Raw genomic sequence first — 15657 nt, forward strand, 5'->3', positions numbered from 1 at the left:
TTCTATCCAATTGGCCAAATTTCCCTCTATCCCATGCCTCCTGACTTTCCGCATAAGCCTACCATGGGGAACCTTATCAAATTCCTTACTAAAATCCATGTACACTACATCCACTGCTCTACCCTCATCCACATGCTTGGTCACCTCCTCAAAGAATTCAATAAGACTTGTAAGGCAAGACCTACCCTTCACAAATCCATGCTGGCTGTCCCTAATCAAGCAGTGTCTTTCCAGATACTCGTAAATCCTATCCCTCAGTACCCTTTCCATTACTTTGCCTACCACAGAAGTAAGACTAACTAGCCTATAATTCCCGGGGTTATCCCTATTCCCTTTTTTGAACAGGGGCACAACATTCGCTACTCTCCAGTCCCCTGGTACCACCCCCGTTGCCAGTGAAGACGAGAAGATCATTGCCAACGGTACTGCAATTTCCTCTCTTGCTTCCCACATAATCCTAAGATATATCCCGTCAGGCCCGGGGGACTTGTCTATCCTCAAGTTGTTCAAAATGTCCAACACATCTTCCTTCCTAACAGGTATCTCTTCTAGCTTAACAGTCCATTTCACACTCTCCTCTTCAACAATACGGTCCCTCTCATTCGTAAATACTGAAGAGAAGTACTTGTGCCCGTGTTTTTGTTTTTGCTGCTGTTTACCAATTATTTACTTATCAAATTTACTTAACTATGTTGTGGTTCTGTTCGCCGAGCTGGGAATTTGTGTTGCAAACGTTTCGTCCCCTGTCTAGGTGACATCCTCAGTGCTTGGGAGCTTCCTGTGAAGCGCTTCTGTGATGTTTCCTCCGGCATTTAAAGTGGCTTGTCTCTGCTGTTTCCGGTTGTCAGTTCCAGCTGTCCGTTGCAGTGGCCGGTATATTGGGTCCAGGTCGATTGTGTTTGTTGATAGAATCTGTGGATGAGTGCCATGCCTCTAGGAATTCCCTGGCTGTTCTCTGTTTGGCTTGCCCTATAATAGTAGTGAACACCTACTAGCCACGAAACGACACGACCAGCTATCCTTCGTAGCCACACATGCAGATGACAAGCAACATGAATTTGACTGGGATAACACCAATATTATAGGGCAAGCCAAACAGATAACAGCCAGGGAATTCCTAGAGGCATGGCACTCATCCACAGATTCTATCAACAAACACAATCGACCTGGACCCAATATACCGGCCACTGCAACGGACAGCTGGAACTGACAACCGGAAACAGCAGAGACAAGCCACTTTAAATGCCGGAGGAAACATCACAGAAGCGCTTCACAGGAAGCTCCCAAGCACTGAGGATGTCACCTAGACAGGGGACACAACGTTTGCAACACAAATTCCCAGCTCGGCGAACAGAACCACAACAATGAGCACCCGAGCTACAAATCTTTTCCCAAACTTTGAACTACTTAACTATGTGATCTACCTGTATTACTTGCAAGACAAAGCTTTTCACTGTGCCTCAGTTCAAGTGACAATAAATTCAATTCAATTCAGCTACTTACCGGTCAACTTCTTCCTTACTCATTGCAGCGAATGTGAAACATTCGGTCACTCCATTTATAGCCAGGAGCAGTACATAGACACAGTAACAACGCAAAAGAGTTGGACCTACAGAGAAACAGCAAACTATTACATAGAGTATTACAATGTAGTACAAGCCCTTTGGCCCTCAGTGACCAGTGGAGTGCCACAAGGATCAGTACTGGGTCCTCTACTTTTTGTCATTTTCATAAATGATTTGGATACGAGCATAAGAGGTATAGTTGGTAAGTTTGCAGATGACACCAAAATTGGAGGTGTAGAGGTGTAGTGTACAGCAAAGAGGGTTACCTCAGATTACAACAGGATCTTGAACAGATGGGCCAATGGGCTGAGAAGTGGCAGATGGAGTTTAATTCAGATAAATGCGAGGTGCTGCATTTCAGGAAGGCAAATCTTAGCAGGACTTATATACCTAATGGTAAAGTCCTAAGGAGTGTTGCTGAACAAAGAGACCTTGGAGTGCAGGTTCATAGGTCCTTGAAAGTGGAGTCACAGGTAGATAGGATAGTGAAGGCGGTGTTTGGTATGCTTTCCTTTATTGGTCAGAGTATTGAGTACAGGAGTTGGGAAGTCACATTGCAGCTGTACAGAACATTGGTTAGGCCACTGTTTGAATATTGCGTGCAATTCTGGTCTCCTTCCTATCGGAAAGATGTTGTGAAACTTGAAAGGGTTCAGAAAAAGATTTACAAGGATGTTGCCAGGGTTGGAGGATCTGAGCTACAGGGAGAGGCTTAACAGGCTGGGGCTGTTTTCCCTGGAGCGTCGGAGGCTGAGGGGTGACCTTATAGAGGTTTATAAAATTGAGGGGCATGGATAGGATAAATAGACAAAGTCTTTTCCCTGGGATCGGGAGTCCAGAACTAGAGGACATAGGTTTAGGGTGAGAGGGGAAAGATATAAAAGAGACCTACGGGGCAACTTTTTCACACGGAGGGTGGTACGTATATGGAAGGAGCTGTCAGAGGAAGTGGTGGAGGCTGGTACAATTGCAACATTTAAGAGGCATTTGGATGGGTACATGAATGGGAAGAGGTTGGAGGGATATGGGCCAGGTGCTGGCAGGTGGGACTAGATTGGGTTGGGATATCTGGTCAGCATGGACGGCTGTATATCTCTATGACTAACCTGTGAAACCAATCTGAAGCCTACCTATCCTACAATATTCCATTTTCATCCATATTTTTATCCAATGACCATCTAACTGCCCTTAATGTTAGCAAGTCTACTACTGTTGCATGCTGTGCATTCCACACTCCTACTACTCTGAGTAAAGAAACCATCTCTGACATTTGTCCTACAACTATTACCCCTCAATTTAAAGCTATGTCCCTTGTGCTAGCCAACATCATTCGAGGAAAAAGGGTTTCATTGTCCAACCTATCTAACCCTCTGATTATCTTATATGTCTCAATTAAATCACCTCTCAACCTTCTTCTCTCTAATGAGAACAGCCTCACGTCCCTCTGCCTTTCCTAAAAAGACCTTCCCTCCATACCAGGCAACATCCTAGTAAATCGCCTCTGAACCCTTTCAAAAGCTTCCACGTCCATCCTATAATATGGTGACCAGAGCTGTACGCAATACTCCAAGTGTGGCCGCACCAGAGTTTTGTACAGCTGCAGCATGACACTCAGTCCCTCTACCAATAAAAGCTAACACACCATTTGCCTTCTTAACAACCCTATCAACTTGGGTGGTGACTTTCAGGGATCTATGTACATGGACACCAAGATCTTGTTGCTCATCCACACTACTGAGAATCTACCATTAGCCCAGTACTCTTTACTCCTGTTGTCCTTCCAAAGTGAATCACCTCACACTTTTCCACATTAAACCCCATTTTCCATAACATTTCGCCTTCTTTTGTCCATTCTTTCTCTCATGGTGTATATCCATGCTGAAACCTATTTCAACAGCAAATGTTACTCTCCACTGGTTCCCTGAAGTGAATGTTCTTCAATGTAAAATTCAAGGCAATGATTATTCAGATGAATTATTTGACTATGCGCCAACAGCTGAAATCATATTTGTCCTGGGTATAAGGAAAAGAATTTGCATGGATCTACAACTCATTTCCAACGGCTGGATAACAATATTAATGAAATAGTTAAAAAGTTGAAGCGCTGTCATCAACAATAAAGATGTGTTTTTATAGTGCCTTTAACATCATATTAAGTCTCAAAGTTCTTGGGCGAAATGTTATCAAAGAATGTGAGGTGATGCATTTTGGAAGGTCGAATTTGAAAGCTGAGTACAGGATTAAGGATAGGATTCTTGGCAGTGTGGAGGAGCAGAGGGATCTTGGTGTGCAGGTACATAGATCCCTTAAAATGGCTACCCAAGTGGACAGGGTTGTTAAGAAAGCATATGGTGTATTGGCTTACATTAACGGGGGGATTGAGTTTAAGTGTCATGAGATCATGTTGCAGCTCTATAAAATTTTGGTAAGACCGCACTTGGAATACTGCGGCCAGTTCTGGTTGCCCTATTATAGGAAAGATGTGGATGCTTTGGAGAGGGTTCAGAGGAGATTTACCAGGATGCTACCTGGACTGGAGGACTTATCTTATGAGGAGAGATTGACTGAGCTTGGACTTTTTTCATTAGAGAAAAGGAGGAGAAGAGGGGACCTAATTGAGGTATACAAGATAATGCGAGGCATAGATAGAGTCAATAGCCAGAGACTATTTCCCAGGGCAGAAATGACGAACACAAGGGGTCATAGTTTTAAGCTGGTTGGAGGAAAGTATAGAGGGGATGTCAGAGACGGGTTCTTTACACAGAGTTGAAAGAGCATGGAATGCATTGTCAGCAGCGTTTGTGGAGGCAGGGTCATTGGGGACATTTAAGAGACTCCTGGACATGCATATGGTCACAGAAGTTGGAGGGTGCATACATGAGGATCAGTGGTCGGCACAACATCATGGGCTGAAGGGCCTGTTCTGTGCTGTATTGTTCTATGTTCTATGTAATATTTGGTATAAGGAGACACTGAGGCAGGATCTTGGTTGAAGGCAAGCTGGAAGGACCATTTTAAGAGAGTAAAGTCAGACAGGTTTAATCAAGGAATTTGCTTAAGGGACTGGCAATAAATGCTGGTCCAAACAGCAGAGCCTATATCCCACGATAGAGTAAAGTAAAATGCTACCCCCAACACAATGAACTTTTATCCTCTATATACACGGGCGGCACGGTGGCACAGTAGTTAGCACTGCTGCCTCACAGCGCCAGAGACCCGGGTTCAATTCCCGCCTCAGGCGACTAACTGTGTGGAGTTTGCACGTTCTCCCCGTGTCTGCGTGGGTTTCCTCCGGGTGCTCCGGTTTCCTCCCACAGTCCAAAGATGTGCAGGTCAGGTGAATTGGCCATGCTAAATTGCCCGTAGTGTTAGGTTAAAGGGGTAAATGTAGGGGTATGGGTGGGTTGCGCTTCGGCGGGGCAGTGTGGACTTGTTAGGACGAAGGGCCTGTTTCCACACTGTAAGTAATCTAATCTAATCTAATCTAAACACCTTATCAGAGCACGTGGACCACAGCTGTTCAAGAATACAGTTCACCCCCACCTTTTCCAGGGAAATTAGGGAATGAGCAGTAATTGCTGATCTTCCTAGCCTGCCCATAAAACAAAAATGAATTTTTAAAAATTGCTTCTGAATTGCTGTTTCATGAAGTTGCACAAATTCCTTCTCTTGGGACTCCACAAAAAGATGTGTTGAAATTCAACACTCTACACAGAGACAGAAATACCTGGGCCCGAGCTCAGCATCGATCCACCATAGATATTCAGGGCCAGATGGGAGTATGAGTATCCAAACACAGTGATGGTCAGTCCAATCAACATCATCAGCTTCATAAGCATCTCCAGAACATTGGCTGCCATAGAAACATCCTCCTGGTAACCAAACAGGAAGTTTTGTGATTATTCTATTCTTCATAATGTGGCAGCTATCATGACAAACATTAATCCAGAGCATGTTATAATCATAAAATAGGAAGTGATACCCAGGCCACTGCACATCTGCTAGTTCTTTGAAACAGCTACCCAATTAACCATTATCTTCTGCATTCTTTCCTCAGCTCAACAAAGTCCAGCTTCACATATTTATCCAATTCTCTTTGAAAGTTACTCCAGTATGAATCAGTTTCCAACATGTTACTGAAGTGCCTTATCCATAGCACATCTCCTCTGCATTCTCTCTAAGGCCTTGATATCCTTCCTAGAATGTTATGTGAACTAACTCAGTAAGGTAAAGAATTTTATAAAAATCAGCATAACTACCTCTTTTCCATACTCTTGGGAATGATTTGGAAATCTAAGGATTTCATTTGCTTTTTTTAACATGTTCTTTTCCTGCCACTGTGCATTTCTCTCTGCTCTTACAATCCCATCATATCTGTACCATTTACTGTACTTAGCATCTTCTTTCTCCTACCAGAAGGTAGCACTTAAACCAACTGTCATGAGTTTGCCTATTTCATCAATTTGTTCATGTCCTCCTGAAGTCTGTTATCACACCCTTCATTGTTTACTACAGTTCCCTGTTTAAATGGGCAAATTTAAAAATTATTCTCCGTGCACTCCAATCTAATGTATGTTAAAAAAAGGCAAAGGCCCCAATACCCATCACTGGCAAACTCCTCTGTATAATTTCCTGAAGTCTATAAATTCATCATCAAGACTGATCCTCTACCTCATTGCTTCATTTCCACTTTCACCCCAAGCTCCTTGACATCACTTCCTCAGGGCTCAATTATTAACAAATCTGTTTCATGATATTTTGTCAAATATCTCTTGAAAGTCCACATAAACAATATCAACCTCTCAATCTTTGGAAGAACTTAATCAAGTTAATCATACACAATCTGCTTTTAATTAACGGAGTGATGAGCGTAAAGATGGCTGCCCAAATGGTTGCTTGTGCACATAAAGATGGGCATGGTGATTGCTTTATTTAATATTATCATGGTGATTTCAGTTACTGGAGATTGATGTACCAAGCCAGAATTAACCTATGTTTGGTGCACAACAACATTGCACTGGTTGTGCATATGCAGGTGGCCTTACTAAGACCAAAGTTCAAGCAGCGAGGATAAAGTCTGGATATGAGGTCAAAAACTGGAAACTGGAGCAAAGGTCACAACAGTAGAGCCAAGTGTTCAGCTGGGCAGTTTTTTATGATAGAGCTCACAGTCCTGTATCCCCCTATTATACTTGGGGTGGGTTGTAGGGGGTCAGTGTTGATTGCATTGAGGACTTCACCCAGCCTGACACTCAGCAACAATTACTTTGGTGAACACCAGAAGGCTTGTTAAACAGACTACCCTTCTAGTCAGCTGCAGCTATCACTTGGCAGTGGCACAGTACTACCAGATCAAGTTTCTGTACCTGTGCTACGTACAGGTTGCATTTCTACAAAACACAGCCTTTAATCAATTCATATGGATTTTCATTTATTCACACATCCTTTTAAAAATGTCAATTTATTTTGCACTGGATTAACATTTCTAAATGTTTTCCACTATTGTTGTTAGGCTGACTACTAGGTTTTTATCAACGAGGTAAAAACAATGACTGCAGATGCTGGAAACCAGATTCGGGATTAGTGGCGTTGGAAGAGCACAGCAGTTCAGGCAGCATCCAAGTAGCTTCGAAATCGACGTTTCAGGCAAAAGCCCTTCATCAGGAATCTAAACATGAATAAAACATTTACAATTCCCTGGCACCTCTCAAACCCAAGGCCATAGCCTCCAGTGTTTCCAACTTTTCAACATATTTAAAAATTCATTGCCATCCAGATTAGGTGTATTTCCCATTTTGACAGCTGTGAATCTTTTAAATATCCTCTTTTTATTCCTATTTATCCGATATCACTATTGCCTCTTCTTCCTCTGCTTAGACACTGGCACAAATACCGTCCCAACTGAAGAATCATGCAATGCATGTATCCCTGTTAGGAGAAAGTGAGGACTGCAGATGCTGAAGATCAGAGTCAAAAAAAGTGTGGCGCTGGAAAAAGCACAGCCGGTCAGGCAACATCCGAGGAGCAGAAGAGTCAACGTTGTATCTCTCTGGAAACAATGCATCATCCTCCACCATTTCCGCCACCTACAGTCAGATTCCACCACCAGAGATATATTTCCCTCCCACCTTTACCAGCATTTCGCAGAGACCATTCCCTCCATGACTCCCTCATTAAGTCCACACACCCCACCAACCCACCTCCACTTGCTCCAGCAAGACGTGTAAAACCTGTGCCCACACCACCGCTCTCATCTCCGTCCAAGGCCCCAAAGGATCCTTTCACACTTGACAGAGATTTTCCTGACCATCCAAACACCTCATCTACTGTGTCCGCTGCTCCTGATGTGATCCCCTCTACATTGGGGAGACAGGCTGCCAACTTGCAGAACAGTTCAGGGAACATCTCTGGGACACACGCACCCAACAAATCCACCGCCCTATGGCCGACCACTACAAATCCCCCTTCCACTCCACCAAGGACATGCAAGCCCTGGGCCTCCTCCACTGCCAAATCCAAGCCTGGAGGAGGAGTGCCTCAACTTCCACCTTGGGACCCTCCAACCATACTGCATCAATGTCAATTTCACCAGTTTCCTCATCTCCCCTCTCTCCATCTTATCCCAGATCCTACCCTCCAAATCGGCACCGCCCTCTTTAACTGTCTTACCTGTCCATCTTCCTTTCCAACTATCTGGTCCACCCTCTGCTCCGACCTATCACTATCACACCCCACCTTCATCTACCCATTGCATTCCAAGCTACCTTCCCCCACAGCCCCACCCCCTTCCCATTTATCTCTCAGCCCCCTTGGGCACCTCTCCCCACCCCACCCAACACATTCCTGACGTCGACGCTCCCATTTATTCCTGTCAGTATAGTAACAGGATCTGGAGATACCACAACACCTGACAGTCTGGCAGTTTGCTGCAGAAAGGCATTACCTGCTTCTGGTGTCCAATGTCCTTTCCTCGCTCAAGCACTTTGACAAAGAAAACATAGAAGCTTTCCTCAATGGGAAGGAACATGAATCTGGCCACCAGCGATCCCAGGTTATTCACAACGTCATACACACCTGCATCAAAAAGCACATATAAGCAGTCATTCTAACACATTGCAAACAATTGTGCAGCCAGCAGTTCCCTGGAAGCTGGACTCAGCTCTGGGAATATAGAACAGTACAGCACAGTACAGGTACTTCGGTCCTTGATATTATGACGACCTTTTATTCTACTCTAAGATCAAACTGAGTTACGTACCCTCCATTTTACTATCATCCATGTGCTGTTGCAAGAGTCACTTAAATGTCCCCAATGTATCTGACTCAATTACCACTGCTGGCAGTGCATTCCACACACCCACCATTCTCGGAGTAAAAAAATGCCTGACATCTCTGCATAAGGAACCAATCTCTGATTTGAGCCTTACGTCTGTTGTAGGAAAAGTTATGGAAAGGAGTATAAGAGATAGGATTTATAATTACTTAGCAAGCAACAATCTGATTGCAGAGATATTCGACATGGTTTCATCAAGGACAGGTCATATCTCACAAACCTCAGAGTTTTTTGAGAAGGTCACCAAGCATGTAGATGAGGGTAGGGCAGTTGACGTGGTATACATGGACTTCAGTAAAGCCTTTAGTAAGGTTCCACATGGTAGGCTGTTGGAGAAAATGCAGAGGCATGGGATTGAGGGTGATTTAGCAGGTTGGATTAGGAACTGGCTTTCTATAAGAAGGCAGCAAGTGGTGGTTGATGAAAAATATTCAGCCTGGAGTCCGGTTACTAGTGGTGTGCCACAAGCATCTGTTTTGGGACCACTACTATTTGTCATTTTTATAAATAACTTGGATGCAGGCATTGGTGGATGGGTCAGTAAGTTTGCACATGACACTAAAGTTGGAGGAGTAGTGGACAGTATGGAAGAATGTTACAGGTTGCAGGGGGACTTGGATAAACTGCAGAATTGGGCTGAGAGGTGGCAAATCGAGTTCAATGCAGCTAAATGTGAGGAGATTCATTTTGGTAAGAATAACAGGAAGGCAGAATACTGGGTCAATGGAAAGATTCTTGGTAGTGTGGATGTGCAGAGGGATCTTGGAACCACGTACATAGATCCCTGAAAGTTACCACGCAGGTTGATAGTGCTGTTAAGGCGGCATACGTATAGAACATAGAACAGTACAGCACAGAACAGGCCCTTCAGCCCACGATGTTGTGCCGACCATTGATCCTCATGTGAGGTAAACCTAATGTACGAACTCTCAAATTTCTGTGACCATATGCATGTCCAGCAGGCTCTTAAATATCCCCAGTGACCTCACTTCCACAAATGCTACTGCCAATGCATTCCATGCTCTCACAACTCTCTGCGTAAAGAACCCGCCTCTGACATCCCCTCTATACTTTCCGCCAAACAGCTTAAAACTATGACTCCTCATGTTAACAATTTCTGCCCTGGGAACAAGTTTCTGGCTATCAACTCTATCTATGCCTCTCATTATCTTGTATACCTCAATTAGGTCCCCTCTCTTCCTTCATTTTTCCAATGAAAAGGTCTGAGCTCAGTCAACCTCTCTTTGTAAGATAAGCCCTCCATTCCAGGCAGCATCCTGGTAAACCTCCTCTGAACTCTCTCCAAAGCATCCATATCTTTCCTATAATAGGGCGACCAGAACTGGACACAGAATTCCAAGTGCAGTCTAACCAAAGTTTTATAGAGCTGCAACAAGATCTCACGACTCTTAAACTCAATCCCCCCTGTTAATGAAAGCCAAAACACTATATGCTTTCTTAACAACCCTGTCCACTTGGTGGCAATTTTAAGGGATCTATGTACCTGCATACTAAGATCCTGCTGTTCCTCTGCACTGCCAAGAATCCGGTCTTCAATCCTGTACTCAACTTTCAAGTTCGACCTTCCAAAATGCATCACCTTGCACTTATCCGAGTTGAATTCCATCTGCCACCTCTCAGCCCATCTCTGCATCCTGTCAATGTCACGCTGCAGCCTACAACAGTCCTCTAAACTGTCAACGACACCTCCAACCTTTGTGTCATCTGCAAACTTGCTAATCCATCCTTCAATCTCCGCATCCAAGTCAGTAATAAAAATTACAAAGAATAGAGGCCCAAGAACAGAGCCCTGTGGAACACCACTCACCACAGACTTCCAGGCAGAATATTTTCCTTCCACTACCACTCGCTGTCTTCTGTCGACCAGCCAATTCTATATCCAGACAGCTAAATTTCCCTGTATCCCATTCCCCCTGACCTTCTGAACGAGCCTACCATGGAGAACCTTATCAAATGCCTTAATGAAGTCCATATACACAACATCCACCGCTCGACCCTCATCAACTTGTCTAGTAACACCCTCAAAAAACTCAATAAGATTTGTGAAGCATGACCTGCCCCTCACAAAGCCGTGCCGACTGCCTTTAATCAAGCCATGCTCTTCCAGATAGTCATAAATCCTACCCCTCAGAATCCTTTCTAACAGCTTGCAGACGACAGACGTGAGACTCACTGGTCTGTAATTGCCGGGGATTTCCCTATTTCCTTTCTTGAAGAGAGGAATTACATTTGCCTCCCTCCAGTTTTGTGGTAGGGGGATTGAGTTTCAGAGCTGTAATAGCATGCTGCAATTATATAAAACGCTAGTGCGGCCACACTTGGAATATTGTGTACAGTTCTGGTCACCCCATTATAGGAAGGATGTAGAAGCATTGGAAAAGGTGCAGAGGAGATTTACCAGGATGTTGCCTTGTCCAGAGGGAAGGTCTTATGATGAAAGGCTGGGACAGCTGGGTCTGTTCTCATTGGAGAGAAGGAGGCTAAGAGGGGATTTGATAGAAACATATAAGATGATCAGAGTATTAGATAGGAAAAGGACTTCCACTGTCTACCCTAAAATGATGACGTCAGATTGTATGAGGAGTCATAGCTACAAATTGAGGGGTGATAGATTTAAGACAGATATCAGAGGCAGGTTCTTTACTTAGAGAGTGTTAAGGGTGTGGAATGCCCTACCTGCCAATTAGTTAACTCAGCCACATTAGGGACATTCAAACAACTCTTGGGTAAGCACATGGATGATGGTGGGATAGTATAGGGGATAGGCTTAGATTAGTTCACAGGTCGGCACAACTTCGAGGGCTGAAGGGCCTGTTCTGCGCTATATTGTTCTATGCTCTATCTCCCCTAAACCTTCCTCTAATCACTTTAAAATTATGCCCCTTCATGATAGCCATTTCTGCCTGGGGAAAAGTCTCTGGCTATCCACTCTATCTTTGCCTATCATTATCTTGTAAACCTCTAATCCTTCTTCACTCCAATGAGAAAAGCCTGGTAAATCTCCTCTGCACCTTCTTTAAAGCTCCACATCTTTCCTATAATGGGGTGACCAGAACTGAACACAATATTCCAAGTGTGGTCGAACCAGGGCTTTATAGAGCTGCAGCATAACCTCGCGGCTCTCAAATGCAATCCTCCTAATGAAAGTCAACACACCATTCACCTTCTTAACAACCCTATGAACTTGGGTAGCAACTTTGAGGGTTCTATGGACGTGTGCCCCAAGATCCTTTGGTTCCTCCACACTGCCAAGAATCCTGCCTTTAATCCTGTAATCTGCATTCAAATTCGACCTTTCAAAGTGAATCACTTCGCACTTTTTCAGGTTGAACTCCATCAGTTACTTCTCAGCCCAGTTCTGCATCCTGTCAATGTCCCATTGCAACCTACAATTGGCCTCCACACTGTCGACAACTCCACCAACCTTCCTAACCCACACTTCCACTTCCTCATCGAAGCCACTTATAAAAATTAGAAAGACCAGAGGTCCCAGAACAGATTCCTGCGGAACACCATTGGTCACTGAGCTCCAGGTTGAAGATTTTCCTTCAACGACCACCCTCTGTTTTCTATGGGCCAGCCCATTCTGTATCCAGACAGCCAGATTTCCCTGTATCCCAAGCCTACCATGGAGAACGTTATCAAATGCCTTGCTAAAATCCATATCCACCACAATCACTGATCTACCTTCAGCAATGCATTTTGTCACATCCTCAAAGAATTCAATAAGGCTTGTGAGACATGCCCCTCACAATCCTCTCCAATAATTTGTTCACCACAGACTTGACTATAATAACCCTGTAATTCCCAGAGTTATCCCTATTCCCTTTCTTGAACAAGGGAATAACATTTGCCACCATTCAGTCATCTGGTATTACTTTAGTGGACAGATCATCTCCAAAGACACAGCAATCTCTTCCCTTGCTTTCCTTAGTATCACTTGGTATATCCTGTTGGGCCCAGGGACTTAAATATTCTCATGTTTTTCAAAGTTTCCAGCACATCCTCCTTCCTAACATCAACCTGTTCAAGCGTATCAGCCTATTTAATTATGTCATCACAAACGACAAGGTGCCTCTCACTCGTGAATACTGAAGCAATATTCCCCTACTTCATCCAACTCCAGGCACAAGATCCCTCCACTATCCCTGCTCAGCCCTACCCTCATGCTGGCCATCCTCTTGCTCTCACCTAACATCTTGGGGTTTTCCTTAATCTTATCTGCCAAGGTTATAACCATGTCCCCTTCTACCTCTCCTAAGCCCATTCTTCAGTTCCTTCCTGGCCACCTTATAACCCTCTACAGCCCTGTCTAATCCTTGCTTCCTCAACCTTACGTAAACTTCCTTCTTCCTCTTGACTAGATATTCTACATCCCTTGTCATCCAAGGTTTCTTTACACTACCATCCCTTCTCTGCCTCAGTTGGACAAATCTATCCAGCACTCGCAACAAGTGCTCCCTAAACAACCTCCACATTTCTGTTGCGCATTTCCCTGAGAATATTTGCACACAATTTATGCTCCATAGTCCCTGCCTAAAAGTATTGTAAATCCCCCTCCCCCAATTAAATACTTTCCCATACCGTCTGTCCCTAACCCTCTCAAATGACTATAGTAAAGGTCAGGGGGTTGTGATCACCATCACCAAAATGCTCTCCCACCGAGAGATCTGACACCTGGCCTGGTTTGTTGTCAAATTCCAAATCCAATATGGTCTCCCCTCTAGTCAGTCCATCTACATATTGAGTCAGGAACCCTTCCTGGACACACCTGACAAAATCTGCTGCATCCAAACTATTTGCACTAATGAGGTTTCAGCTTAGGAAAGTTAAAGTCACCCATTACAACAACTGTGTTACTTCTGCACCTTTCCAAAATCTGCCTCCCACAAAGTCTTTGTGGAAACTGGGGGATCTATAGAAAACTCCCAATAAATTGAATGCTGAATATAGGATTAAAGACAGGATTCTTGGCAGTGTGGAGGAACAGAGGGATCTGGGCGTGCAAGTACATAGATCCCTCAAAGTTGCCACCCAAGTGGATAGGGTTGTTAAGAAAGCATATGATGTTTTGGCTTTCATTAAAAGGGAGATCGAGTTTAAGAGCTGCGAGGTTTTACTACAGCTCTACAAGTCTCTGGTGAGACCATACTTGGAATATTGTGTTCAGCTCTGGTCGCCCTAATATAGGAAAGATACAGAGGTTTGGAGAGGGTGCAAAAAAGGTTTACCAGGATGCTGCCTGGACTGGAGGGCTTGCCTTACGAAGAAAGGTTGAACAAGCTTGGACTTTTCTCTCTGGAGAGAAGGAGGAAGAGAGGAGACCTGATCGAGGTATACAAGATAATGAATGGAATAGATAGAGTCAATAGCCAGAGACATTTCTCCAGGGCAGGATTGACTGGTACAAGGAGTCATAGTTTGAAGATATTAGGAGGAAGGTATAAAGGAGACGTCAGAGGCAGGTTCTTTACGCAGAGACTTGTGAATGCATGGAATGCGTTGCCAGCTGTGGTGGTGGAAGCAGAGTCATTGGGGACATTTAAGTGACTGCTGGACATGCACATGGATAGCAGTGAGTTGAGGGGTGTTATTATATTTTACATTAAGATTAAACCTTGGCACAACATAGTGGGCTGTACTTTTCTATGTTCTAAAGTGATTGCTCTTTTCCCTGTTTCTGACTTCCACCCATACTGACTCAGTAGACAAACCCTCCTCGACGACCTCCCTTTCTGTAGCTGCGATACTATTCCTAATTAGCAATGCCACTCCCCCACTTCTTTCACCTCCCTCCCTATTCCTTCTGAAACATCTAAACCCTGGAACATCCAAAAACCATTCCTGCCCCTGTGATATCCAAGTCTCCGTAATGGCCACAACATTGTAGCTCCAAGTACTGATCCAAGCTCTAAGTTCATCACTCTTATTCCTGATTCTTGCGTTAAAAAAGACACACTTCAACCCATCACACTAACTGCAACTTTGCCCTATCAATCGTCTATCCTTCCTCACAGACTCAATGCATGCTCTATCTGCCTGTTCACCAGCTACCACATCCTCTGATCTGTAGATCCAGTTCCCATCCCCTGCCAAACTAGTTTAAACAATCCTGAAGAACGCTAGCAAACCTTCCACCCAGGATATTGGTGCCCCTCCAGTTCAGATGAAACCCATTCTCCTTGTAGAGGTCCCACTTTCCCCAGAAGGTGACCCAATGATCCACATATCTGAAGCCTTCCCTCCTACACCAGCTCTGTAGACACATGTTGAATAGTTGGTGAGACAAGAATATCATGAACTAAGGGATAGATGGGCATTGTCTTATTAATGATGTTTTTCCCTTCTGATGTTTCAAACAGATTCTGTGATGTTTCTCCCTTTCCATTCCCATTGCTTTGTGAAAACAATGACTATTATAAATGACTTGGAAGAGGGGCTTGACAGCTGGGTGAGCAAGTTTGCAGATGATACGAAAGTCGATGGAGTGGTGGACAGCGAAGAAGGATGTGGCAGGTTACAGCGGGATATAGATAAGTTGCAGAGCTGGGCAGAAAGGTGGCAAATGGAGTTCAATGTAGCTAAGTGTGAAGTCATTCACTTTGGTAGGAGTAATAAGAAGATGGATTACTGGGCTAATGGTAGGCTACTTGGTAGTGTCGATGAGCAGAGGGATCTTGGTGTCCATGTACACAGATCTCTGAAAGTTGCCACCCAGGTAAATAGTGCTGTGAAGAA

The 15657-nt window shown here is 44.2% G+C and overlaps 1 protein-coding gene across 7 annotated transcripts in view; it reads right to left on the bottom strand.

Annotated features, from left to right (window-relative positions):
- rft1 (RFT1 homolog) overlaps nt 1–15657 on the bottom strand; it is a 112053-nt gene that overhangs the window by 16289 nt on the left and 80107 nt on the right. For all 7 annotated transcript variants that reach the window (XR_011962005.1, XM_072581694.1, XM_072581696.1 and 4 more), the window contains 3 exons: nt 8509–8639; nt 5293–5437; nt 1504–1609 (listed from right to left, as the gene is read on the bottom strand). Coding sequence is in view for 6 of the 7 variants with exons in the window: in XM_072581694.1 (XP_072437795.1) it covers nt 1504–1609; nt 5293–5437; nt 8509–8639 (382 nt within the window). In the remaining variant the exon portion in view is untranslated. The remainder of the gene's footprint in view (nt 1–1503; nt 1610–5292; nt 5438–8508; nt 8640–15657) is intronic.

Source organism: Chiloscyllium punctatum, chromosome 12 (genome assembly GCF_047496795.1).
Source record: "Chiloscyllium punctatum isolate Juve2018m chromosome 12, sChiPun1.3, whole genome shotgun sequence".
NCBI lineage: Eukaryota > Metazoa > Chordata > Chondrichthyes > Orectolobiformes > Hemiscylliidae > Chiloscyllium > Chiloscyllium punctatum.